The following is a 25938-nucleotide window of genomic DNA, read 5'->3' as shown; positions in this document are numbered from 1 at the left end:
TGCTGTCCTTCAGCAAAGATGTACATTCCGTTGTTTGCTGCTGCTTTGTGTGAAGGCTTATTGTTTGCTGCTGTATAGCAGTGTTTAGGCCGTGCATGCACTGCATATTGATGTGATCACCAGACTCGATGCTGGATCCCTAAAAGGATTTGTGCCTAAGTCAACATTTAAACACTACTGAGATGCTCAGCTCAGCTGCTGCTCAACTGTAGGTGCTTAAGCTACGTTATTCCAGTGAGTATGTGCATAACTGCCTCAGTCTAGGTGTCTGGGTGCCTATCTCATGCCTAAGCCCCAGCAGGATCCTCTAACTAGGCATTCCCTGTCTATCTTGCCTGTAGGACCCAATCCGATTGGTGTGCTCCGAGCACTCCTAACCCTCACATAACACGGCTTGTGAGGGAGAAGTGACAGGTATGCCTCACTCATAAGGACTTGCCCACACAGAGACTTGGTGCTTGGTAAGACAGGGTTTAATTCTACAGTGCGCTAACCTGCCACACACTCAGTCACTGTGTGGACCCTGTTGCTGTATGCTAAAAGTTCTGTAGTGTGCTTTTACCTGTTGCTGGTAAACTCTGATGTCTGTTACAGCAGTAGGTCAGATTGCACTAAGGAACTTTAGTGTGCTGCAGCAGCATCCACATAACAACAATGTGCAGCAAGCTACTACGCTGTAGACTAAGCTTATGTCTACACTACAGCTTATGTTGGCATAATTTATGTCACTCAGTGCTGTGAATAAATCACCCTCCTGCATGATGTAAGTGCTGGTGTGGACAGTGCTATGTTGGCAGGAGAGCTTCTCCCTCCGATATAGCTACCTCCTCTCGCACACACTGCAGTGGCACTGCTGCATCTGTGCAGCTGCAGATATAGACAAGCCCTTACACTGTGGATTGGCATGCACTAAATCTCTTTATAGATGAGCTCTAACTTTTAGCCCAGTAGTTTGAGCACTCTCCGTGGATGTGGAAGACCTGAATTCAGTTAAGTTCCCGCCCACCCCTGCCTCATTTGGTGAAGTTGATTGAACCTGGGGCTCTCACCTCCCAGGTGAGTGTTCTAACCACTAGGCCACAGAGTCATTTCATCTCTCTGCCCCCATACAATATCTAAATCTCTTTGTGGATCTAGCCCTTGGTCCATGAACCCTTACTGTTGGTTTTTTTCCCCCATTTTTAAAACTAATTAAGGTTATCATAGAAAAATTTGTCTGTGCAAGTCCTAGATATATTTTTCTGTACAATTTAACACTAGTATCCGCTAGTATATAAAGAAATGTAAATTTCCAGACATACTTAGCAAAACTAATTACACAGTCTGAAAATAATCATGCATTTTCAATAAGCTCATAGTTCAAGTAAGGTTCTTTGTAATTGCGTAGAAGAATGTGAGATCAGATAGCAATGAATAACTATTCTTGAAAGAATGCCTAGATGACTTATAAACTTTAAGATGCTACTAATGTAACTCATGGATCTTAATCCATGTCAGGCAATAAGAAGTGGAGATGTTTAAGTACTTACATGACCTTCATTATTTGACCCATAAAAGGTGTAAAGAGGCTACTATGGAAACTAGTAATGGGGTGAAGAGTAAACTCTGTCGTGGAGTAGAAACTAGCAGAGACACAGCAAACAAAGCAGGAGTTAAAGGTCAAGTTTGTAAATTGCAAAATCTTAAATGTGGATGCTGTATTCTGAGAATTAGGGTTTTTAGGATGTTAGAGTTTTGTTGCTGTATTTATTACTTTTGTATTACTATAACATTAATAGTAATAAGAGTTCAGTTTCTCCTATCCCTGAGGACTTGACTTTTCTTTCTGTACAATACCAAATGAAAAAACAAAACGGGCAGGGAAAGGTGAAGAGTGCAGTTAAAAGTCAAAAGATCAAGTAAAGCTTCTTGTTAATCCATTTTCTTTCTTTTTTGGATCAAGTTTTTTAAAGGCAAAATCTTTTTGTGAATCTGTCAGATGGCAGAAAATGTGCTTGGTGGGGAAAAAGAGGTCAGTTGTAGGTGGTAAATTGAAGTTCTCCCGTTCTGTTAGTTTTATGTCTCAAGACAAAACAGAGCATGGCAGTGAGGAAGAAATCACAAGATAGGAAAATGCATTTTTGTTCCCTGGATTGTAGTAAAATTGCAGGAAGAACCTAGAGGTACAATACAACACCTAGTTGGATGCTCTGGGAGCTGACTCTATATCCCTTGTTTGGGGAAAAACTGTTGCCCAAGATGTTCTTGTGTTACTCTTCTTTTGTGAGGGAGATTTTTTCACTGAGATCATACTGGCAGCTCAACAATCATTTTTAGCTTGCCAAACCCGTCCCACCAAAGTACTGCAAAGTTAAATTTGCCCTGGCTGGTTATATCAGACTCCTAAGGGGTTGTCTGCATGAGGGAGTTATTCCAAAATAGTTATTTCTGATTAACTCCCATGTATGAATGCTCTCATTCTGGAGTAGGAGAATTCACATATGGCATTAAACAGGAAAGGCTAATCTGCTTTAAATTCACACTTTACTTTATACATGAAAATTAATCCAGTATAGACAAACCCTTAAGGCAGAAAGAGGAAACCTAATATACAGGTGGCCTTGCTATTCTTGCTGAGTAAAACCCACCCCTGTGAAGAAATCCAGGACAAGGCCTATGAACCATTCAGTAAATTTAAGCCTTGCGCTGGTTGTCTGCATTAGGAGGCGCGGGAGGAAGAGGTGGAAGAAGCTTTTTGCTTTCTCTCCTCATTTCTGTCCAACATATAAAAAGCACAGTATATTCAGAACTTCTCATTCAGAAGCACAACAGCAGCCAATGTGGAAAATCATATTACATGCACAAGTCTGGCAAGCAGCATAAGGAAAACTACAGTGGTTACTGGTTAACTTTTTTTTTTCTTAAATCCAGTTTGATAAAGCACTCTTAAGTAACAAGTCCTGAAATTGTTTTAAAATTTTTCTCTTTTTCCCTGTTGGTTTTTACTGAGTCAGTCTTTTCAGCATCTGAAACTAACAGGCATCAGCAAATCTGACTAAAGCGCTATTTTCAAAAATATAAATTGCTAATTTTTTGCTAGTGATCGTATGTTACTTGAAGTATGTACAATTTTCAGATGTAAATACACTGAAAATCACAAAGGGGTTATTTTAACTCTTAACAACAAATACCATGCAGTTACCACAGTTGCATCCTATTCTAAATATACTGTAGTAGAGTGATACCACAGATCCTGTAATGTGGCTACCTTGGCAGAAGCTGAGATTTTAATTCCAGTTACTATATATTCTCTGTTAACTTCATGCCACAGTGCAAGCCTGTGAAAAGCAGCTGAAAGATTCCTGGAGCATGATGACATTTTACAACTTTATATACATTCTCTGAGGAAGAAATTATTCTAGACAGACACACAGAAAATCAGAAGAGGAAAAGTCTTAATGTAAACAGTGACAAGTAGCTTTATAACAATATGGTCTCTCTATTTCACACTTTAGTAACTTTTACATAGTGTTTACCATTGAAAAGTGAGCCGTGAGTGTTGAGGTGTGTCCCACATTTTCTTAATATGCCACAATTTTTGCATTGACAGTGTGCAGCTACATTGGGAGAAAGAGAGGATTTTGGCAACTGAGTATGAGACATTTGTGGATTTGAACATTTGGAGATGCAAGAAGACAATGTGGAATGAGCACATTAGATGAATGTTTCTACCAAAATTATCAGCAGCAACACTTTAATCTGCAACTTTTAGAGATGACATCAATTGAGATTAAAATGAGATTAAAATGAGCTCACATTTCTGAGCTATTGGGTGTCAATGCATTGATTCACATTTTGAAGGCTTTCTGTGAAACTATGATAGCTGGCACGCTTACTTTTTTTTGTAGCTTTAGATTCTACAGCACAATTTAGTAGCAAGAGACATTAAAAGGCTTCTTAATACCTAGGGGCCTTTTCATAATCATCACATGCGTTTGCATAATGTTTGTTACTGAGCATAATTTTAATCTATTTTAATATTTTCTCTCACCAGAGTGTATACAAATGTGACTTTTTAAACCTTCAAATTCAGCAACCTCTCCAGCTTGCACAAGATGCTATAGATGCCTTTCTTAAACAGCTGAAAAATCCCATTGATTCTCTACCTGGAGAACTCTTCCATGTTGTGGTTTTCTCACTTCTCCTTTCTTACTTTCCATCACCTTATCAACGATGGATATGCTGCAAGAAGGCCCATGAACTTCTGGTGCTGAATGGCTTGTTGCTTATAATCACTCCTGACTCCTCCCACCAGAATCGCCATGCTATGATGATGAAAAGCTGGAAAATTGCCATAGAATCCCTGGGCTTTAAACGTTTCAAGTATTCAAAGTTTTCTCACATGCACCTGATGGCATTTAGGAAAATCTCCCTGAAAACTAAAAGTGACTTAGTTAGTAGGAACTACCCAGGGATGCTGTATATTCCACAGGATTTCAACAGTGTAGAAGATGAGGAATATTCCAGCACTTCCTGCTATGTCCGATCAGATATTGAAGATGAACAGCTAGCTTACAGCTTCATGGAGCTTCCTGATGCCCCTTATGACTCAGACTCTGGAGAAAGCCAGGCTAGCTCAGTCCCTTTCTATGAGCTAGAAGATCCTATATTACTTTCAAGTTAATGTAACAGTTAAAATGCCCTTTAAGTCCAAACTTCTTTATTGCTTAACAAATTTTGCTATACTAACATGGGCTTGTTACATAAAAAATGGTTTGCATAAAGAAAATGCAAAGGTTTACAGAGTTTGCTATTTTTTTCTACTTTTGAATTTTAAAATTTATTCTTGTACAAAAAGTGAAGAATACACATTTTATGCAGAATGACTCACGTCATAGCATAAATTGCTGTTACTTTCTTTAGGACTTTTCAGAAAGGTACCATTCTTTTCTTCAGTGCTGTGAAGTGTGAATTCTACTTAATTTTGCTAAATGTCTTGTTTCGATATTTTTAATTCTTAATACGGTTGGGTTTATGACACTGGAGTTGGTGGATTTCTGAGAAGTAATTTGCACTTTGACAGTAAATGTGCAAATAAGTTTGGAGTAAGCTGTTTGGTGGTTAAACTTGTCCATTTTTTTTTATTGAACAAAGTTTGTTCTGTGTTGCTGAAAGTGGTTTCATTCTGGCTAAGCTTGGGCTGAAGAAACTTTAATACTTGCACATTTGGTTTTACTTAAAGATCTTGTTGATCTTTCTATTTCAGTTAATTGAGGTAATGCCAAAATACTGTACTGGGGCATACTCTCCCATCTGTGTACACATGTAAAACCTCACTGGCATAACAGAAGTTAGATGTGTGTTTGAGAGACAAGCCCTGACAAATGCTATAGTACGATAGGTTTAGATACCTTTTTTTACTTCAAAGCTGGAAAGTGTTTGCGATTTTATGATTATAGTAGCACTAACATATCAGTATTGCCCACATTGGATAGTTTTCTGTATTCTCCTGAAATTATATTTTGCACAGTTTTAGAGCAAAATACTTATGGGTGGGGAAAAAATGCTAATAAGTATTCTTTTATAATTTCAGAATTTCCACACAGTAACTCCAGTAGGCCAATTTTATAAATACTAGGACCCAATTCTACACATATTTAAGGATATACATACATTTAAGTGAGTAACCTCACTGACCACTCTCTCAAATGTGAAGTTAAGCGCATCCTTAAGTGTCTGCAAGATTTGGGCCCCATTCTAGATAAGGCATTTGGCTGGACACTCTTCTCGTGACTTTCTAAGAATTGCTCTGCAATTTGACACAGACAAAATCTGCTCGGTACACATTCTCAACTTTTTTGTTTAAATGTGTATAGTAAACCTACATCCTTCTGCAGACAAATTTCTGTACTGATGTAATGGTTATTTTTTGTGGGTTTTTTAAAATACTTTTGCTCTCCATTTAAAAAGAATTGCCAAAAATATCAAACCTGGGTACCTGAAGTTAGTCTTAAATCCTTCTACCTAACTAGAAGTAGCTTGAATTAGGTTCTGAAGTGTGGGTTTTAAGACTTTAACTTTAGAGTAGGCTTGAAAATTTTTATCCAGTGTTATAAATGTAGTTTCACAAATGATAAAAAATATCTTTAGGCCATATAAAATTAATCTCTTATTCATCAGTCAGAAATTACCAATTGCCATTTTTAGTGTGAATTTTTAGGTGTTTATTATTTTTAGTTTTGTTTTTAAAACACTTCCATGGAAGTTTTGCACTGAAGTTTCACAATTTCCAGCTTCTTGATTGCTTTTTCTTTGTATTCTGTATCTTCTTGGCAATTGGTCCTACTTACACTAAAAATTTCACGAACTGTATTAAGTTGCTTTATTCTTCAACATAAGCTTTTTGTACATCTTGCACATCACAGATTAAAAGAATTCCCTATCATCCAAACTTGATTGCTGTAGTTAACTATGAATGGCACAGTTTATAAACAAAACAAGAATTATATTTAAAAATGTAAACATCTTAAAACTAGATGGAAGTGTTAAATTAGAACTCATGGTAAATTAAGAGAATATTAAAAATTTAACAGAAGGCCCCTAATCTAAATGAAATCCACCATGTATTTTGAATTAAGTTAAATACAACTTGATGTTCACATGTAATGCTTAAAAATTCACTTTTGCTAAACTAAGATGCTTGGAATCAAGACTGCATTCTTCTCAGTTGAGCACTGCTGGAGTCAGTGGTTATGTTAAAGCTAAATGTTGGTGCTATAAATTCTCAGTTGTTTACAGAAATTACTGATTCTGCTTATACTCCAAAGTGTGCATGAGCTATTTTAATTGGTACTCCTTTTAAGAAACACAAAAAAACTATACAAAATTTATTACCACCTAGCATAAATGTATTTGTACTGGTTAATGTAAATTACACTCCATTTACCATTCATTCAGATGGGGATGGCTTGGAATTCAGACCAAGGTATACTCAACAGAAATAGTTTTAAACATTGAATGTTTGAATTCAGCCTACCTGACAGCTTGGTAACGTTATGGTTGTCAATCAGGGACCCCAGATTATTATAGAAGCTGTGGTTCTTTTTGCTGCCCAAGCTCAATACCTTAAATGTTTTCCAGAAATGGAGGGTTTGGGCTGGCGTGAGGAAAAGTGGCTTTTTGCTACTAAGGCCTCCCAAGACAAGAGAGAGATGTCATGGTCTTCTAGAAATACAGTGTTGGAGGTTGAAGAAGAATGTCGCTAGGTTTTGAAACTCTGCAAAATTATGATTGTACATGATATGGTGAAAGAAGATCCCCATACTCCAGGTGTCAGGGAGAGGGGAGCAGGCATACCACAAAATATTTGTTTCCATTTATGTTGTCTTTATTTCACTACTTTTGTGAACAAAGCACATGTATTAAAAAAAATAATAAAAGCCTTTTGTAAAGTGTTTTGTTTCAGTGGAACTGTTGTCTTTTCTTGCAAGCCATTTATATTGTCATTAGTATACATTACCACATAAAATTATGATTACTTATAAAACACTTTGAAGAGGAGTATTGAGTTTACATTTTATAAAGTAAGAAATAGTAACTAAAATGCAAAATTTGGTACCTCTATTTTTTTTTATAATTTTGCTTCATAGTTAACAGAAACAAACATAACTCACTTCTTTCCTGTCTGCTACATGCCTCCCTTTGGTTTCTCCCTTCCAATCTCTTCCTCACAGTAGATCGGAACACAGTGGGCTTTCCTCCACCACTCTGCCCCTTTTACAGAGCACAACCTTGCAGCACCTAAAATAGGTGTTTCCTCTCAGCCATTATCAATCACAGAGGCACTTTCTGAGATGTTTTCTACTGCAGCTAATGGTGCAGAAGAGAGAGAATGGCAGTGAAGAAAGCAGAATGTAGACCCAGAAGATTGAAAATGCAGGATTCCAACACCATTTCAAGAAAAATGTAACGAGTCTTGTCTCAGTTAATACAATGGACTCCACTTAAGAGTGTATTTTTCTGTGGAATTTTAGCAATTCTCAAGCTAAAAGGTGCATAGAAAATGTTTTGAGTGTACATCTCCTTTCTCATACCCACTTGGAAATAGGCTCCCATAACCCACTGAAAGGGAATAAACTGTAAGCACTGGATACATTGTTGGCGTTTTTTGAAGTTTAGAAGGCAAAATTATGAGAGCTGCTCATACTGCCTTGTCCAAGCATAATACATAGCTGAAGTACAAACCAACTTCTAGTGATGTCATTTAAGAATCCATATGAAAGGAAATGCTGTTCCCACCCTGCTAACCTGTAACTGGGTTTTCCTTCACTGATAAAGAGCAGCAAATGTTCTTTGGCTGCTTTTAGTGTTGCTCCCTGCAAAAAACTTTCCATACTTTTCTCCCTACTTGAAAGAGGGGCTTAAACCTTTTAAAATAAATCTCCAGTTCCAACTTTAAACAGCCCTCCTGGGTGTTATCTGCATGAATCAGCAGAATAGCTCTTTATTATAGGGGCCTAGTAAACAACTTGTTTTAAGTTTTGGAGCTCAAATCACTCCAAAGTAAATAGTCTGGTCAATTTTACTCCTTTTCTTTTTTCTTTCTTCTGTTCTGTTTTTCTGTTTGTTTTACTTGTGAATGATACACTAGCAGACTAACATACCAGAGGGAGAGGTTGCAAGAGACGGGTTCCTTGAAGAACTATTAATTTTTAAAGAGATTTCAGTCACTTGCGCAATAACCAGTTTCTGTCTTCTCCAAAAATTTCAAGGGTATTCCTGGAGCTGAGCCAAAAATAGGGATAAGGAGTTCCTTTCTCTTGAGACTTCTCTCAATAGAGAACTATCTTTTAACTACTCTGCCAGTTTTAACTAATAGTGGGAAAGGTTACCATAGTCTAGTCTTTCTGCTACACATTCCCACTGTTGAGTCACCTTTTTCAGTACAAACTCAAACACCAGCTTTCTGTTCAAAGGCTGTAGTTATTGCCCACACTCTCCAAATATTAAAGGTCCATGCACTTTCTCTCCACTGCATAAATTCCTTATGGAATTGAGAAATCATGGTTATATAAGCTATACAGAACTTTTAAAACAATATTCCTTTGCTCAAAACTTGATATACTGTTTTGTAACTAGTGATATCCAGCCCAAATAAGCTTCAGACCAAACAACTTTTGCTACATTTTATTAATATACTTCAGATTTTATGTGCAGGAATACATTAAAAGCTTTCCTTATAGAGAATTTAAAATATTGGGTGCTTATTGCTTGAATGTTTGTGTCAGCATAGGGCATTTCTAATTTGCATCTTGTACTTAGGGTTTTTTTTCTTGATTTTAGAAAGCAAATTTATTTCTGTAATGCTCACAGACAGCAGACTGATTTAGACTAGAGCACATTTTCTCTATTTGAAGTTGTATCCAGGTTGTAGCATCACCCTGTTATGAAATTTTATAAAAACTCTTAAAAATTACAGCTATATTATACGAAAAGGCCCAGTTTTCTAACAACCCTTATCACTATTAAAAGAATTCATTTCCATGTTGAATACCCCCCTCTATTAGATTGAAGACACTCAACCTCTCAATATGATCATGGATTGCGCAAACTTTGTTTTCTTGAATTCTACACTTGTACATTTATGTATGTACGCTTTGAATACACAAGTTGCATTGCATGGTGATGCTGAATGGGGCAGCTGCTTGCATAATATTAGCATGACAGTGATGTTTTAAACCTTGGGGAATAAATACATCCATGAGCTAAAACAGTCCCTGCACCCTCAGAATCCCACTGCTGAGCCAGGACGGATAGGGGTAGTTACAGTATGCAGTATTGGTCCCAGGGTATGACAGAGACAATAGGGTGAGGTAATAGGTTTTACTGGACCAACCTCTGCGGGTGCGAGAGAAGCTTTCGAGCTACACCCATCTCTTCAGGTAGTATACTGTTATGCAGCTTTCCAATAAATGTCATTCTACTCTTTGAAGGAAGGGCAGCACTTGCCTCCAGGCGTCAGTGGGCAGAGTAAAGGGGGACTGGGCCCTGTGCTTAGTCGGACTGTAGCAAGCTCCCTGAAAGAGAAAGAGGTGGCAGATTTATACTGCATAGCAGCGAGTCGGGGCTGCAGGCGCAGTTTGACCTCGCGAACCCCCCAGGCCGGGAGGGGGCGGCACTGTGGCGGGAGGGGAGCAGTGCTCGCGCCGTCAGCCCGCGTGCTGGGTCCCGGCTTGGCCCCGAGGCGCGAGGGAGATGGGATTTCTCGCTCCCCCGCACTCCTGTGCCGCCCCCCTTCCAATCTTGTCCTAATGAGCGGGGGGTGAGGCGGCGGGGAGGCTGCTGCTCCGATCGGGGTGCCCGACTGCGGGGTACCCCACCAGGCCCCAGCCTCTCTCACCGTTGTTTCGGGGACTGGGCGCCCTCCCACGGAGAAACGGCCGGGGCCATCCTCCTCGCCTCGGGCCGGCCGCCCGCGCGCGCGCCTGCCAGTTGTTGCTCGTGCGCTAGCCCGTGCCGTACTGCGCTGTTTGACCCCTCGCTCTGCCCGTAGTCTGGGAGGTGCTAACATGGCGGCGGCGCTGCGGTTCTGGTGGGGGTGGAGAACTTCCCGAGGAGTCGGCGCAGGGTGAGTCCAGGCGAGGGGGAGCTAAGCCGCTCCGCGGGGCTCCCGTTGCGGGACCGGGTGGTGCGGAGCCGGCGAGAGGGAGGCCGGGGTGCGTGTGGACAGGAGCGTGGGCGGGGCTAGGGAGAGGCCGGGGCGCGGGGTCACTGGGTCCCCTTGTGCAGAGCGGGGCTGGGTGGCACAGTAGCTACAACGCCAGCAGCCGTGGGCGCCTTGCTGGGGGGCTCTCGCCCATGGAGCTGAGCCTGGGCGAGCGACGGCGGGAAACTGGAGGGGAAGTTTGTTTCCAGGGTAGGCGAGGCCTGTGCCTGTCTGACGTGTTTTCCTTTCGGTTGTACGTTGCTTCTGTCACCGTGTTAACGCAGCGCGGGAGCGAGCCTCGGAGCACCACGTTCGCCTCAGCAGCCGCCGCCGCCACAGAGCTGCCTGCGCAGGGGTGTCCGTTCTCAGACGGCAGAAGGTGCCGGGGCACCTTAGCGCCAGACGATCCCTTTGGCTTGTCTGCCTCATGTGAAGTCCAAGCTAAAAAACCAACCCCGCTGACAACTGAGACACTTCACAATGACAAGCCGTTGTAAATCACTTAACCCTGGCTTCTAAGGTTCCTGTCTCCCTCCCTGAAGAGAGTAGGTCATTACAATGCAGATTCTCCTGGTGGCTATTCAGGGATATCAGGAAGGATATGCTCGCACCCTGTTGCTCTTCAATATACTGTATTGTTCAGACATCCTTGTAACAAGCCTTTGATTCATCTGTGTTGTCTGACTAAAATCTAGTCAACACACAACACACCAGTTTAAAGGTGTGCTTTTAAATCCGTGCAAGATCCTGAGCAGACTCTTAATTTTATTTAAACCTAGATTATGTTGGTTTAACTTTCATTTGTAAATCGATAGAAGAGTATTCGAACAGGAGTATTTACCAGATTAACTAAAGCTTTGTATAGTGTAGGTGTTATAAGTATGTTGTTAGCAGTGTTTAATTTCTGTTGAAAGGTGCCAGGGCTCAAGCAATTGTTTTACATCCATAACTGATTGTAGCAAGCCCAGAGTGCCAGAGCTATGGACTGCCAAGCCTAGAAGGGCTGGGGCTAATCTCTGGCAAAAACTGAGCATTGGTCGTTAGTATGTATTCTAACTAACACATTTTAGAAGTCTGGTGTAGACAATGCATACTTGATTTAGCGTGTGCTAAACTGGTAGTGTTAAACCTAGTAAGAAGCGTAGGTCAAACTTTCCAACAAGACACCTTAAAAGCCTCGCCTAGATAAGACCTAATTTGGTTTTGAAACCAATTTTAGTTAAACCTCTTCAACTTCTATATATAGACAAGGTCTAAGTCAGAAGTCCCCAAACTGTAAGGCGCGCTCCCCTAAGAGGGCCGGAAGAACATTTGCAGGTGGGTGCACCGGGGCCCAGGCCATCCCCCACAGGGGGTTGGGAGGGAGTGCCACTCAGGTCTACTCTGCTCCCAGCTCTGGCACCGCGCCCAGCCACAGCCCCAGACTACAGTCCAGCCATGGCTCTGCACCTGGCCCCGCCCTCAGCCTTGGCCCCTGGCCCTGGCTCCATTCCAGGTCCCACCCCCAGCTGCGACCAAGCCTCAGCCCCCTTACCCCCACTCCCCAGAGCTGCAGCCTCACTCTTGGCCCAGCTCGCAAAACCTGATGACTGTAACAGAAATGTTTTCATTAAAAAATGAATGCAAATATTCTGTTTTCTTTGGATTTAAATATGAACTGCCTGTGTTTCCAGCTCAGCCATTGCAATAGTTCACTGGTGATGAGAACTGGATACATTGAGAGCACTATGTAAATAATTAAGTTGTTTAACCTAGTTTCGCAGTCGAAACAGAGTGAAATACAAAAAATAACCAACAGTATAAATATTAATGGGTAAATGAGATTTTTAAACGCTTCCAGTTTTAATAACCTGAAGTGTTAACACAGATAAGGAATATTAAAATACATAGTATATTTAACTTGACCATGTCCTTTTAATAATGAGAATGCTGCTCTTTTCCTTTCCCTTCCAGAGAAAGGTGAAAACCTCTGCTACTTTTAACCTACCTAATTAAATAAATGGCATTAATAACATTGGATAGAAAGAAAGTAACATCCATTTGTACTGGGGATCAGTGTTATGACTGGGCAGTACATTTTATTAATAATCTGATTGGAGGGGAGGCAATAGTGAGGGGGCTAAATCTGCTAACTATCTAACACCCTGATTTAGACACATTAATAGTTCTTTTGAATTCAGTGGGACTAAAGTATACTCTTGATTATCCAAATAGCATGAGGGATATTTTTATTCAGATATTTGCTTTTATTCAGATAATTGGGAGTCTGGATAATTGAGAGGGCAGGAACAATTCGGCAGCAGAGGGCCTCCACCCACAACCAAGAGCTCATACTTCTTGCAGTTCTGACTGGGGGTCTCGGCTCTGCCCCACCAGGGCCCTTTGTACCTGCAGGGATCAGGAGTCACCACCTCTGCAGCAGTGCAGGGAGGTCTCTGCAGCCTTCTTGCCATGGCCCCACTCTCTCACTCCCTTTACAGTGGGGCTGCAGTCAGCTCCCTGTGCTGCCACAGGGCCAGTGACCTCCCACCAGGACTCTGCTCTGCCCCACCAGGACCAGAGCCTTCCCTGTACCTTTTTCTTGCAGGGAGGGGGTGACCCCAGACCTGCAGCTATGCAGAGAGATTTCTGCAGCTCTGTTCTTATGGCCCCGTTCACTCACTCCCATGACAGCAGGGATGTAGAGGACTCCCTGCACTGCTACAGGAGCCATTCAGCATTAGGGTGGCCTCCCCTAAGTCTGGGACTTCTCTTCCTCCTTCTTCTTGCAGTCCTGGCTGGAGGTCTCTGCTTTATTATCCAAAGTTGTTATCCAGAGCCCTTCCTTGTCCCCCAGTATGAGATGCATGCTGCAGAGGGCTTGTTTCTTGTGCTGCGGGACAAGGAATGGATTTGGATAATGTGGAGGTTTGGGTAATAGGTTTTCAGATAAATGGGAGTATGTTGTACTTGGCTCCATAAATGTCTTCAGGATCAGCCCCTTAATTGTGAGGCTAGTGAGGAACTCCAGAAGGACTTAACAAATAACATGGGAGATGAAATTCAGTGTAGTCAAATATAGGTAGTGCACATTGGCAGGGAACATTTAAACTGCTCCTACACATTGATGGGATTTGAACTAGTGATAACCTATCAGAGAAGAAAGATATAGGAGTTAAGGTAAAAAGCTCAGTGAGCTGCCCAACAAGTGAATAATAATAGGTTGTATTAAGAAAGAGATAGAAAATAGTCCAGACAATACTACCTCACCTGGAATATGGTATCTTACTTTGGGTCACTTCATCTTAAAATACATAGCAGAAATTTAAAAAAAGGTCAAGAGGACCACCATACCAATAAATTAAGGGTAAAAATTTACAAGGATTTTGTAATTATCCCTAAATCAAGCACTACAAATCCAGGAAATTCAGAGTTAAGGTTACATTTAATAGAAATCCAGTCGTGTTAAGCTATTGAAATAAATAGTTAAGATATCCAAACAACCTTAACTGTACCTTAGAGAGAACAGGTGGGTGAGATAATATCTTTTATTGGACCAACTTCTGTTGGTGAGAGAGACAAGTTTTTGAGCTACACAGAGCTGCTCTTCAAGTCTGGGGGTCCCTGTGTAGCTCAAAAGCTTCTCTCTCACCAACAGAAGTTGGTCCAGTAAAAGATGTTACCTTACCTACCCTGTCTTTCTAATATCCTGTGACCGACAAAGCTACAACACTGCATTAACTGTACTTTGTAAGGCATCGAGCAAAACCGTATGATAAAGCCATAGAAATGTAGGGCTAGAAGGAACCTTGAGAAGTCATCTGGCCATCCCTCCATGCTATGGTGAGACAATATTATTAAATAGGGCATTGTAGGGTTTGGTTAGCCCAGTTTAGATTAAACTGATTTAAAGACACATTCCCCCTATGTTCCATTCATGTCATTACTTTCATTATTGGGCATGCTGCTTTGATATTGCCAATGATTTAAAAATATGCAGCATTAACATTTTAAAAAATGATTGATCTTTTAAGGCCTAATTCATCATCAGTACACCAAAATAGCCAGAGTGCACTTGCTAGTTAAACTGTGTTTATAGTGGTTTTACATCGCAAAAACAGCCAAAGTATGCACGTGAATATGCCCTTCAATTTGCAGTTGACTTTAGGGTTATGTTACAGAGACTGGTGCTGCAGGAAAACCCAGTTCCTGAGTCCTGATATCTCTGCACTTTAAGGGCTCCCTCTTATGTTGCTGCCTTATTTCTTCCAGTAATGCTCCGTCATTGTTCAGGGGAGCCATTCAAGTCCTGATGCCCAAGCTACCATGCAGCTATGGAACCTTTAAAGAGTAGTGGCAATTGGGCCAGTCATATACCAGTGAGAACTCTTGGCACATGTCCAGTCTCTCCCCTATGACTAACTCATTACAAACTCTTGAATTGTTGCTAATTAGCTATAGAGGAAGGGTGCAGATTGGTTTAATTACTGCTGATGTCTCTGAAGTCCTACATGAGAGTTAACCTATCTGTTGAGCTGATCCTGCCTGTAACTTACATAGTCATAACAATTCAGTGCTTGAGTCCTGCCAGAACATTCTGGGACACTTCTCATGATGTTTTGGGTAGCAGTGCCAATACTTGTGTTCTGGAATTTCTTGAGTGCAGCACTCACCTACTATACTTAATTAGACATAAATTAATTAGCCATAATTTCTTCACATGCAGCCTATATTCAAGATTTCTGTGCGTTTTAACAGTATGGGAAGTTGGAAGAGTCTGTTCTATTAAGATCATTTGCAACAAAGGACTGACAGATGTTAGCTTTCTGAAAGGACCTAGTTTTTAATAGTAATCTCCTTTGCCATGATGCCTATAAAAACAAAACATGACCACTGTTAGGCATCTGTTACACTGAGACCACTGGCTGTCACACTGATCAGTATTGTGTTTTTGTGCTCCCTGGTCCGTCTGTATCCACCCATTGTCTCTTGTCTGATACTTATTTTACAGTGACTAACACAGTGGCACTCTGGTTCTTGACAGTACAATAAAAATAATTATAACTCACAAACTAATCAATTTACTTGTAAGTTCTCAGAAAATTCATTCTCACAGAGTAAGTGTGGTAAATTTAGAAAGAATACATATTTTCATACATAGCCTGGATTCAGCCTCAACAATTCAGCTTTAACTATGGAACCTCCATAATATCCTTTTAATACAAATAAATGCAGTAAAAATAAGACAGTTTTAAAATACAAAGAAATATATTTTTACTCAAAATATGATTAAATTAATAGATATTGAAACAAATAGCTGTATTTCAATAGTTATATTAAAATATAATTGATATTTACTGTAGGTAATAATATTACCTAAACTAGCTAGGATTCAAAATTTAAAATGTTACACCAATCCTCTTGTTTCAAGCAACAAGTAGATCGTCACTCGGGGTCAGGAAGAAATTTTCACTGTAGAATAGTAGTGGTCTCTGCTAAATATAGGATGTCCAGAGTACCTGGATCATTGATCAGTTTTGAGAATCAGTATATTCCAAAAATATTTACAAGTTTCTCCCTCACAAAATGTCTCATTAAAATATCATATTCCCATTCCCCAACAAGATTTGACCAATTAAATTGGACATGGGGTCAATAATGCAATGGTTTACAAAGTGGTGAAATAGCAGATTCTAAATATAGCAATCTTTATTCTGGGGAAATTTTTCATTTCATAGTGGCAGATAAGTAGAACTTTGATTTTTGTGAACTCAGTCAGTTTGAAAGACATTTGATGGTTATTGGTCTTTTCGCAGGGAATTTAGGGGTTAAAAGGATGGTTTTGTGATTAAGGCCCTGGGCTTGGGCTCATGCTTGTGCTCAGGAGTCTGGAGTATGTTCCTGGCTGCGACATTGAGGAAGTCAGTTAATTTCACTGTGCCTCAATTCTCCATCTGTGAAATGGGGATAATGATACTTCCCTGTCTCACAGTGTGTTGTGGGGATAAACTTACTAATGTTTGTGAAGTGTCCAGATACTTCAGTAATCAAGAAAACCTATTAAGTACCTGTATAAATAAATTATTGAAAAGGTTACTAAAAATATTTAATAAAAAAGTAGGAATTTAGTTTTGTTACCTGAAATAATGTGAAGTGATCATATTGGAAACAACAGATCTGGGTTATGGATTTAGCAAGTTTAATAAAATTTTATTTTTAATATTTTACTGGAATAAGAAGATTAAGAAGCTGTCCATTAACAGATGTTAGAATTTAACAGAAATATCACAAGAATATTCTGAAATGTATTGGTGACTCATGGAAAGATTGTATTGTCAATTAGGGTTTGATTAGCTAACATTATATTCCTCATTAATTTATTCAAATTACAGAGTAGTTTTTATGAGATGAGACTGATGAGAATTTCAGTTCATATTGGTTTTGAATAACTTTCAATGATCCACTAATTATAGAACATATACTTAAAAAAACCTTACACATTGTATATAGTTGATATTTATTGTATGTTTTTAATTTAGATTGTAAACTCTTTGGGACCAGGAGAGTATCTAATATGTTAGTAAATAAGTTTAAAGTTTGTAATTTAGCACTGACATTTCTATTCATTTTTCTTTCAGGACTTCTATAATCCAGGAATGTTACTGATGAAATGACATTGCAGGAGGTTATTGCTGCACTGCATTTCTTGGATGAAAGCCAAACAGTTACTTTCTGTAGAGTGGGTAAAATCCCCTAATTGCATATTTACATGTGTAGATCACTGCGTTACTGTGTTAGTCACTGTCTCTATGCAGCAATGACAAGGCTGGAAGAAGCAAATAGAGAAGTGAACATGCATTCATCGGTCCGATACCTTGGCTATTTAGCCAGGATCAGCATATTGGTTGCTATATGTCTGGGCCTTTATGTCAGGTGGGAGAAGACTGCAGATGCACTAATACTGGTAATATTTATCCTGGGACTTTTTGTTCTTGGAATTGCCAGCATACTTTATTATTATTTTTCAATGGAAGCAGCAAGTTTGAGTCTCTCCAATCTTTGGTTTGGATTCTTGCTTGGCCTCCTCTGTTTTCTTGATAATTCCTCTTTTAAAAATGACGTGAAAGAAGAAACAACCAAATACTTGCTCCTTGCCTCCATAGTTATAAGGATATTGTGTGCTTTGGTGGAGAGGATTTGCGGATGTGTCCATCATCGACCAACTCTGCTGACAACAGTTGAATTTCTGGAGCTGGTTGGATTTGCAATTGCCAGCACAACTATGCTGGTTGAAAAATCCATGAGTATCATCTTGTTGCTTGTGGCTTTGGCCATGCTGATTATTGATTTGCGGATGAAGTCTTTCTTGGCAATTCCAAATTTGGCAATTTTTGGAGCTCTGGCATCTTTATTGTTTTTTCCTTCCCTGAACATTCCCACAAACCCATTTGCCTTGGGCTGTTTCTTTAGTTGCCTGATTTCAGACCCTCTTCTTGATGTCTATTTCAGCGGACTTTCAGTTACTGAACGATGGAAGCCCTACTTGTACCGTGGTAGAATTTGCAGAAGGCTTTCAGTCATCTCTATTGGAGTAATTGAACTTATCTTTTTCATTCTAGCAGCATTTAAATTAGGTGACTTGGGTCTCTGGTATTTTGTTATACCTGGTTTTTCCATTTTTGGAATTTTCTGGATGATCTGCCACATTATTTTTCTTATAACTCTTTGGGGGTTTCATACAAAATTAAATGACTGCCACAAAGTCTATTATACCCACAGGACAGAGAATAATAGCCTTGACCGAGTCATGGCTTCTAAAGGAATGCGTCATTTTTGTTTAATTTCAGAGCAGCTAGTATTTTTCAGTCTCCTTGCAACTGCAGTTTTGGGTGCAGTAACTTGGCAGGTAAATTTATAATATATTTATCTCTTTACCTCCTCTGATATTTTAAAGAACTGTTTTCTAACACTTATTATATCTAATACTTAGGACCCTGCTAAATTAATGGCCGTGAAAATCCACCATGGACCGTGAAATCAGACCTCCCCTGTGAAATGTGGCTATTGGAGGGAAGGGGCAGGGCTGGGGGTACCCCAGCTATGGGCTCCTCCCATTCACTGGGCTCCAGCTGCTAATCAGCTGGGATGGGATGGGACAGAACTTCCTCTTCCCCTGAGAACGGGCATGCGCGGGAGATGAGACCCTCTTCCGGGTTCCTCCCCCAGCTGCTGGAAGCTCTGTGGCTGCTCTGCCTTCAAAGCTGGGCTCTGAAGGCAGCAGCCACGGAGCTTCCTGCAGTCGTAGGAGGTTCCGGAGATGGGTCTGATCTCTGTGCTGCTGGGAGCACCCCAGCCAGGGCCTGCTAGCTGCTAATCCAGGCTGGGCTGGAGAGGGACAGGACATCCTCTTCCCCTGCAGGGCTGCTTGAGGCGGGGACGGGGACGGGGGGGGGGGGGGGGGGGGGAAATCAGCCAGCAATTAAGGCAGCACAGCTGCGGAGTTTCCTGCCTCTGAGAGAGATACCAGGAGTTGGGTCTGATCTCCCCGCAGGGGCCATGCAGGGGAAGAGGAAGTCTTGTCCCTTTCCAGCCGGGCCTAACGCACATGTTCCTAACAGCTAGGAACATGTAAACATCTGAAAACTTGAAATTGACCAATTTAAAAACCTTTTGGCTGTGAAATTGATCAAAATGGACTGTGAATTTGGTAGGGCCCTACTAATACTGTACTAGGGCCAAGACACAATTGAGCAATTCAAATTTTAAAGTGAAACTGCTGGCTTCAAATGCAAATTCTTTTACTCTGGCACTTTTTTCTGTCTGACTATGGCTTAGTGAGGCCACTGAATCTAACCTAATCTGGTATGATTACACTGACAGGAGGTACTAATTAAAGGCTGGAAGAAATATTAAAATTTAAAATCTGAATTTGTTTAATTTACAAAGCCACTATCTTTATTGCCAGAATTTTCACAGCAGACAACATGCACATTTCTATAGACATATAATACGAATTGAAATATGTTGGTGCGTTGGTCTGGGGACATCTTTTATATGGGGTAGTTTTAATGAAACCAGTAAAAGATAACATTTATGTATAAATTTTTCAAGAATTTAACCATATGACTCTTATTAATCTCAATCGAGGACAAACTTCTTAATCCTTACAAACTACTTTGCAAATGTATCCCTTGCATCTTCCCCATGTGCAGATATACTTGAAGATAACCTATATCTTCTAATTATTTCCTTAAAGTACCCACAAACTTTTCAGTTTTGTTTTTTTCTTCCCATTTGACTTTCCTGAATGGAGGAACATGCCTTTTTCCTTAGCAGGCTGAGCCAGTGTACATTTGTCTGAAATATTTAGTCAGGTCCCAAACTGAAGCATGCTGAGTGTTACTGGTACCACAGCAATTTGGGAGCTGGTTTAAGGTAGATATTTTTAAAAGTGGTCTTAAAATGGCCGCTGTTTTTTATATGTCTTCAGCCCCACCCCAAAAGAGCTTATGACTAGCAAGTCACATATGCAGAAATGCCCCTGCAATGCTTTCAAAATCACTTTGCCATCTATTCAGAAGGACCTTGTGATCCTAGATTACCTCTTGCTGCTGACTCATATGAAATGCTTGATGAAGAGGGAAGCAGAATTTTTTTTTAATCAGAGAATCAGTTTTCCTCTGCATCAAGCACATTTGTGGTTTGCAGAGGGAAGCTGGCTAGAATCCTGGTTAGTTTTCCTCTGCAGCACTTCCTTCCATAAATCATCAGTATATAACTACAGGTGCAGACTTTGAAGAGAAAAAAGGCGTAGGGGAGCGATTGGGAAGGGATTTAAAAGAGAATGGGAAAAGTGTCAATTTAAAGAGACAACTAAAGAAGAAAAGAGGAGAAAGAAATGCAGTAACAAAGATGAGATGGTGTTTAGGAAGAGATAAATAACACCGGCCGCACAGACATTGGTGACCAATGTAACTTTTTCATTGAGGATTATGCAAGGCACCAAAGTTTAGAGGTGGCCAGTCCAGAGTTTGAATTTTTATAGACTAGTATATGATAAAACAAGTTTTTCTTCACTGCTGAATAATTTTCTGTTCCCACTTAGCCATCTGTGTATTTCGTGGAGTGCTAAGACAACATTTGTCCTTTCTTAAAATCTTAGAGAGCGCTACATGGTAAATGTAATGCTACTTTAAAGTATCTTGTTTTCTTAATTTCAGTGTTATAAACAGTTTCTGTGTTCAAAATTAATCTGAGATAGCTATCTATGTTGTATTTATTCTTGAAAATAATTACAACAGTTCTGCAGTTGCACATTTTCAGATACCTGTAATTCTTAAGAGTCATGCTTTACACTTTTATCCTGATAATATTTTGTGCTTGTGAAGGTTCATGAGAACCAAACAGGCCTATTTTTCTTAAGATCGTTGTATTTATTTTTAGTGAAGTTAGTAGAAATTGAAGGGTATTTATTTCAGTATGGCTCAGTTGATCAGATGCACATCACTTGTAGCTGGTAGAAAAAATGTGTACTTGTCCATTCAGTTGGGGAGGAAGGAATAACTGCAGTATCAAAGGGAAAGATATTGAATCAAGTAGTAATGTTCTCTTTTAGAAAATCCAGTTAATTGATTCTAGCCATGAATCAGAGCAAGGAGAAATAACCAGTCATTTATTTATGATAAAGTAACCAGTAAATTAGTCTAAGATTATAAATGCATGTATCACCTACTAGAAATATTTCTACCTTTGTAGTGTGAATGTTTCTTGATAGATCAGCATGAGCTGTTCCCAAGAGGTCAAATACGTGCTTCTGTTTGCTAATTTGTGTTACAGCAAGATACGATAAAATATCACTTTATTGCAGTAGTTCCCAGTGATTTCTGTAGTTTTTGAGGTTGTACACATTTTCAAAGTAATAAAAAACTGCAAAAGTACACCTGTATAAACACTCCACTTACACCTGATCCAGCAATTCAGAACTCTTTGCTGGAATATTGTGTTGCCCCTTTTTTTTTTTTTTTTTTAAAAATAGCTTTGTGTTTAATATAGTTTAGGTAAGCTCAGTGGCAATATAGCAAGTGAGGTGCTACAGCAGATAGGTACCTTCTTTCTAACCGGTTGTGTGTTTAGCCTTTAGCCTTTCAAACAGGTTTTGGGCCTTTATGGTATTTAAAGCTGACGTTCAAGTACCATTGTACACACGTTAGTTCAGTGTAAAAGTAGTCACTGATGAATATTTAATCAGTGAAATGTGTCCTACTTATAAATTATAGTTTGATGTTAAGAAGTCAAAATATTTGAGAGGCTCTTTAAAAGGTTTAAAATAAAAGAACAAACTTCCACTTACATTTTTAAAGAAATCCTTGCATAGATAAAGGCCAGTACTGTCAATATGCATTCTCTTTTTTAGTTACATTTTAATTTTCTGCGTATGTTCTTCCTTCCTTCCTTGGAATTCTCAACTCCTCCCTGTCAATGACTCTTAAAATATATTTAAATTATTATTTTAAGACTAAAATAATTTCGATAACTTAATATGACGAATGAAATTGCATTTAATATTGTTGGCCAGTTAGAATAATTTGGCATCAATTTTATCTGTTTCAGTATAAAAAAGTGGCAACTTTGTTTGAAATTTGGTAAATATAAGCTAGAAAATGCTGCATTTCAGTATAGAACTCCCGTATAAAAATGTACGGAAAGTTTGTTTAATAATTTAGCATTTGATACAGATATGTCTCAATGTTTGCCTTTTGGGCTGCTACATAATGAATAGTACAGATTAAAAATTCAAATCTTGGAAACATACTGAGTTGTCAAAATAATCTGTTATCGATAATTAACTCTAGCATATCCGAGATCTAGCACTATTGCATGTGGTTGTTAAAATTTGAAAGGGAAGCCATTTTTCTCGGTGATTGAAGAGCTTATCCTGTAATAAGCACATTAAGTATGCATTTCTAATGTCTTCACATCAAAGAAAATCTCACAGCTGGCCTATGCCAACCAACTCTGGCTCGCAGGGCTTGGGCTACAGGGCTGTTTCATTGCTGTGTAGACTTGCGGGCTTGGGCTGGAACTCAAGCTCTCGGATCCTCCCACTTCACAGGAAACCCCAATATGCTGTTTATAGTTGGCCCCATTTTGGAGGTGAACTACTAAATGATGAACAGGCTGCAGCTTTCAGATAGGGCATGTTGCAGTAGTTTAAACTATAGCAAAGACTCCTTCTGAAAGGAATTCCCAGCTAGTTTAAGAAAAAAGACTCTTGACTACTGTTATGTCCAGGAGCAGCAAGTTTGTTGAAGATCAGCTTGCTTATAAAATCTTTAGGGTCTGTTCCTGCACAAACTTACACTTGAGTAACTTTACTCGCACTTCACACAGTTCCTGTGACTTTAATAGAACTTATTTACATGAGTAATTTCACATGTGTGAGTAAGTGTGTGCATAATTGGGTCCTTAGGTCCACGGCCAGACTAGCGCATGTAAGTGATCCAGATAATCTCGCTCACTGCAACCCACAAAACGTGACTAATTTGTAGACAAACGTGCACCTGGGTGAATCTTTTCTTAGAAACTCTTGAATATATATGCCAGATATCGCCATTTGTTCTTTCCCAAAGGCAAGAAATTCAGAATTATTTTTATGGGGTTGAGATAAATGTTATCCCTAGAAGGGATGAATTTAATATTATCAGGATTCAAAAATAAACTCCCTCAGAGAAAGGGAAGTCCTTGCATCACCCTGCAAGCTAATCTACAGACTTCATAGTCCATATGCAAAAATGTCTCTTTCTCAGAAGATTTGAGTGCACAGTGCTATAGTTAAGTTTCGTATTACTAAGACTAAATTATTTTTACAACATGTACTACAAGGCTCTGACAGGGTAGTCTAAATAAAGCTAAGTTTTGATTTCCAGATTAATGGAACGAAGTAAATGGTGATACATTATTCTTGTTTAAGTATTTATTAAGTTACTAATTTACAAAATTCAGTAACTTGCAGTATATCTTCCCCTCTCTAGTGTGAATTAGCTAGGTTGTACTGTGTGTTTGTGTGTGCACGCGCGTGTTCGTTCGTTCCTACCAGTCTTGCAAAACTGTCATGAAAGCTTGGCGTGAAAATATTTTGATTTTTTAACTTACCCTTCAAAACACATTACTCTCTTGGACTGAGTTATTGAGTTTGCAAAGCTAGTCTATACAAGTATTTACAGGTGGGTTTTTTTTGTTTTTTGCATTAAATTGTCAACTTCACTTTCTTCCTATTATGTATTTTAATATATCTTTCCCTCTGGCTTTTTCAGTCATTGGTTCCTTTCCATTCCCTCATGTTTCTTACCCTCTTTTACCCTCACATTGTGATCTCCTCCTCCCCCCCCCCTCATTTTGCCAAACTCTTACTTGATGCACTCAGTAGCGCAAAGCTCTATCTTTTTTTCTTTTTCTCCAGGAATATAGGGTCAGAATCTAGCTTCTGGGTTGCATGGGTGTAACCAAGGGCAGAATTTGGCTCATATATCTTTCTGAGTCCCCAGTGTTGTCACATGTTGTGTTGTGTGGTGTTATTTAATCTGTCCATGCATTTATTTTCCTTAAAGGTAGTTCTGTGTATAGTTCTTTGTAGGGTGACCAGATGACCTGTTTTTAAAGGGACAGTCCCATATTTAAGTCCTCCTTCAGGTGTCCCAACTTTTTTTTAAAAATAGGCAAATTGTCCCATATTTTCTGCCTTCCCTCCCCTCCCCGCCCCCCACCAGTACTGGTGGGTCCTGCTGCTGGCCGGATCCCTGCTTGCCAGCTGCCTGCCCACCAGCAGTGAGTGGGGGGGGGGTCCAGTGATGGACAATGGGTGTGCAAAGCTGGTTGCGGGGCCAAGTTGCAACACGCAGGACTGCTTCCCCTGCTGGTTCGTCAACGCAGCCCCTTATGTACTCCCCCGTCTCTCTGTCCTCTCCCTGCTTTGCTGGTTCACCCCCTCCAGATCTGCTGCTCCTCCATACCCCGCTCCCCTCGCAGGCAGGGCACGTCCTGCTCCCAGTGCTGTGCGGAGAACCAGCCCCTGGTCGGAACGTTCAGCTGACTAACAGTCTGGCTGACAGGCTCCTTCCTTCCCCCACTGCCTCTGTCTGGGTCAGCACCTCGGAAAAGTCCAAGACCTTCTGACCTGGGGCACTGGCCAGGAGGAGCCAAGCCTTGTATGTGCCAAGCTCCCCTGCACAGCGCTAGGACATGGAAGCCTCTTTGCCCTTCAGCTAAACTGTGGAGTGGTGGGGAAGCAATTTCCAGCCTGTTCATGCCCCAGCCCTGCAGGCTCCACAGCACCACCCAGACAGGGGCTTAGCGCCCTCTCTACCCCACACACCTCCACCCTGGGTCCTGCCCCCAGGAAGTGCAAGGTTGCTCTGTCCCCTAGGCACCCTCCCCTGCTGAGCCACCTCTCTGGCTGGGTTCATTGAAGCCCCTGCAGTCAGGTTCCCTGGGCCCTGGTGCACAGTGCATTCTTAGGGCTTAACCCCGTCCTGCCTGCCGTGTAGCCGGGGGACAGGAGGTGGCTGGGTTACATCCATGGCCGGTAGCAGCCTGGAGGTGTTAGCTATCTTTCGGCACTGTGTGGGCAGGAAGGGACAAGCTGCTTCCAGCCACTGGGGAGCAGGGGGCGGGGGTTAGAAGAGGTGAGTTCTGCAAAGACACTGGCCAGGTCATCACTCCCTCCCCCTCCTCTCCTGCGACTGGAAGCAGCTCTTGTCTCTTCCCTCCCACGCAGTGCCGAAAGGCTGCCGCTGGCCACGTTCTGATGAGCACTGGCAGGAATCTGGGGAGTGGGGGCATTTGACCCTGCATGCCCTGCCACATGTTGCCTCGGGAAAGTGGGGCACCAGGTACCAGGAGAGGCAGGTCTGTCCCAGGGACTCAGTCAGGCATGGAGGGCTGAGAGTGCCTGGCAGGGAGGGTCGGGTTGGTCGGTCACCCCCCTGTGTGAGAGAGTGTAAGAGAGTGTGTGTGTCACCTCTCCCAATGTGAACCCTAAAGCCTTAAAGATAAGGTAAATAAATAGAATCCAACTATGCAGTATTTCTTTTTAATAGGGGCTCAGTCAATTTGATGTTAATTTGAACATTTGTACTGCATAGCTCTGATTGATTGCTGTTGAACTCGCTTGAATATGAGTAATTTTATCAGGTGTCCTGTATTCAGCATAGGGAAATATGGTCAGCCTAGTTCTTTTTGACATACCGTATATACTCGTTCATAAGCCGAATATTTTT

The 25938-nt window shown here is 40.7% G+C and overlaps 2 protein-coding genes across 4 annotated transcripts in view; both read left to right on the top strand.

The window, feature by feature from the left end:
* SAMTOR (S-adenosylmethionine sensor upstream of mTORC1) overlaps window positions 1-7433 on the top strand; it is a 60967-nt gene extending 53534 nt beyond the window's left edge. For both annotated transcript variants that reach the window (XM_073328119.1, XM_073328120.1), the window contains one exon: window positions 4034-7433. In XM_073328119.1, coding sequence (XP_073184220.1) covers window positions 4034-4663 — 630 coding nt within the window. In that variant the 3' untranslated portion in view covers window positions 4664-7433. The remainder of the gene's footprint in view (window positions 1-4033) is intronic.
* Window positions 7434-10383: 2950 nt separating this feature from the next.
* The window catches only part of TMEM168 (transmembrane protein 168), a 35447-nt gene continuing 19892 nt past the window's right edge, over window positions 10384-25938 (top strand). The window contains exons 1-2 of one of the 2 annotated variants that reach the window (XM_073328110.1): window positions 10384-10606; window positions 17302-18569. In XM_073328110.1, the coding sequence (XP_073184211.1) occupies window positions 17433-18569 (1137 nt within the window). In that variant the 5' untranslated portion in view covers window positions 10384-10606; window positions 17302-17432. Of the gene's footprint in view, window positions 10607-10650; window positions 10895-17301; window positions 18570-25938 lie in introns of those variants that run through there. The other variant, XM_073328111.1, reaches the window with a different exon arrangement.

This window comes from Lepidochelys kempii, chromosome 1, assembly GCF_965140265.1.
Source record: "Lepidochelys kempii isolate rLepKem1 chromosome 1, rLepKem1.hap2, whole genome shotgun sequence".
Classification (NCBI taxonomy): Eukaryota; Metazoa; Chordata; order Testudines; family Cheloniidae; genus Lepidochelys; species Lepidochelys kempii.
This window is presented reverse-complemented; position numbering and strand designations above follow the sequence as displayed.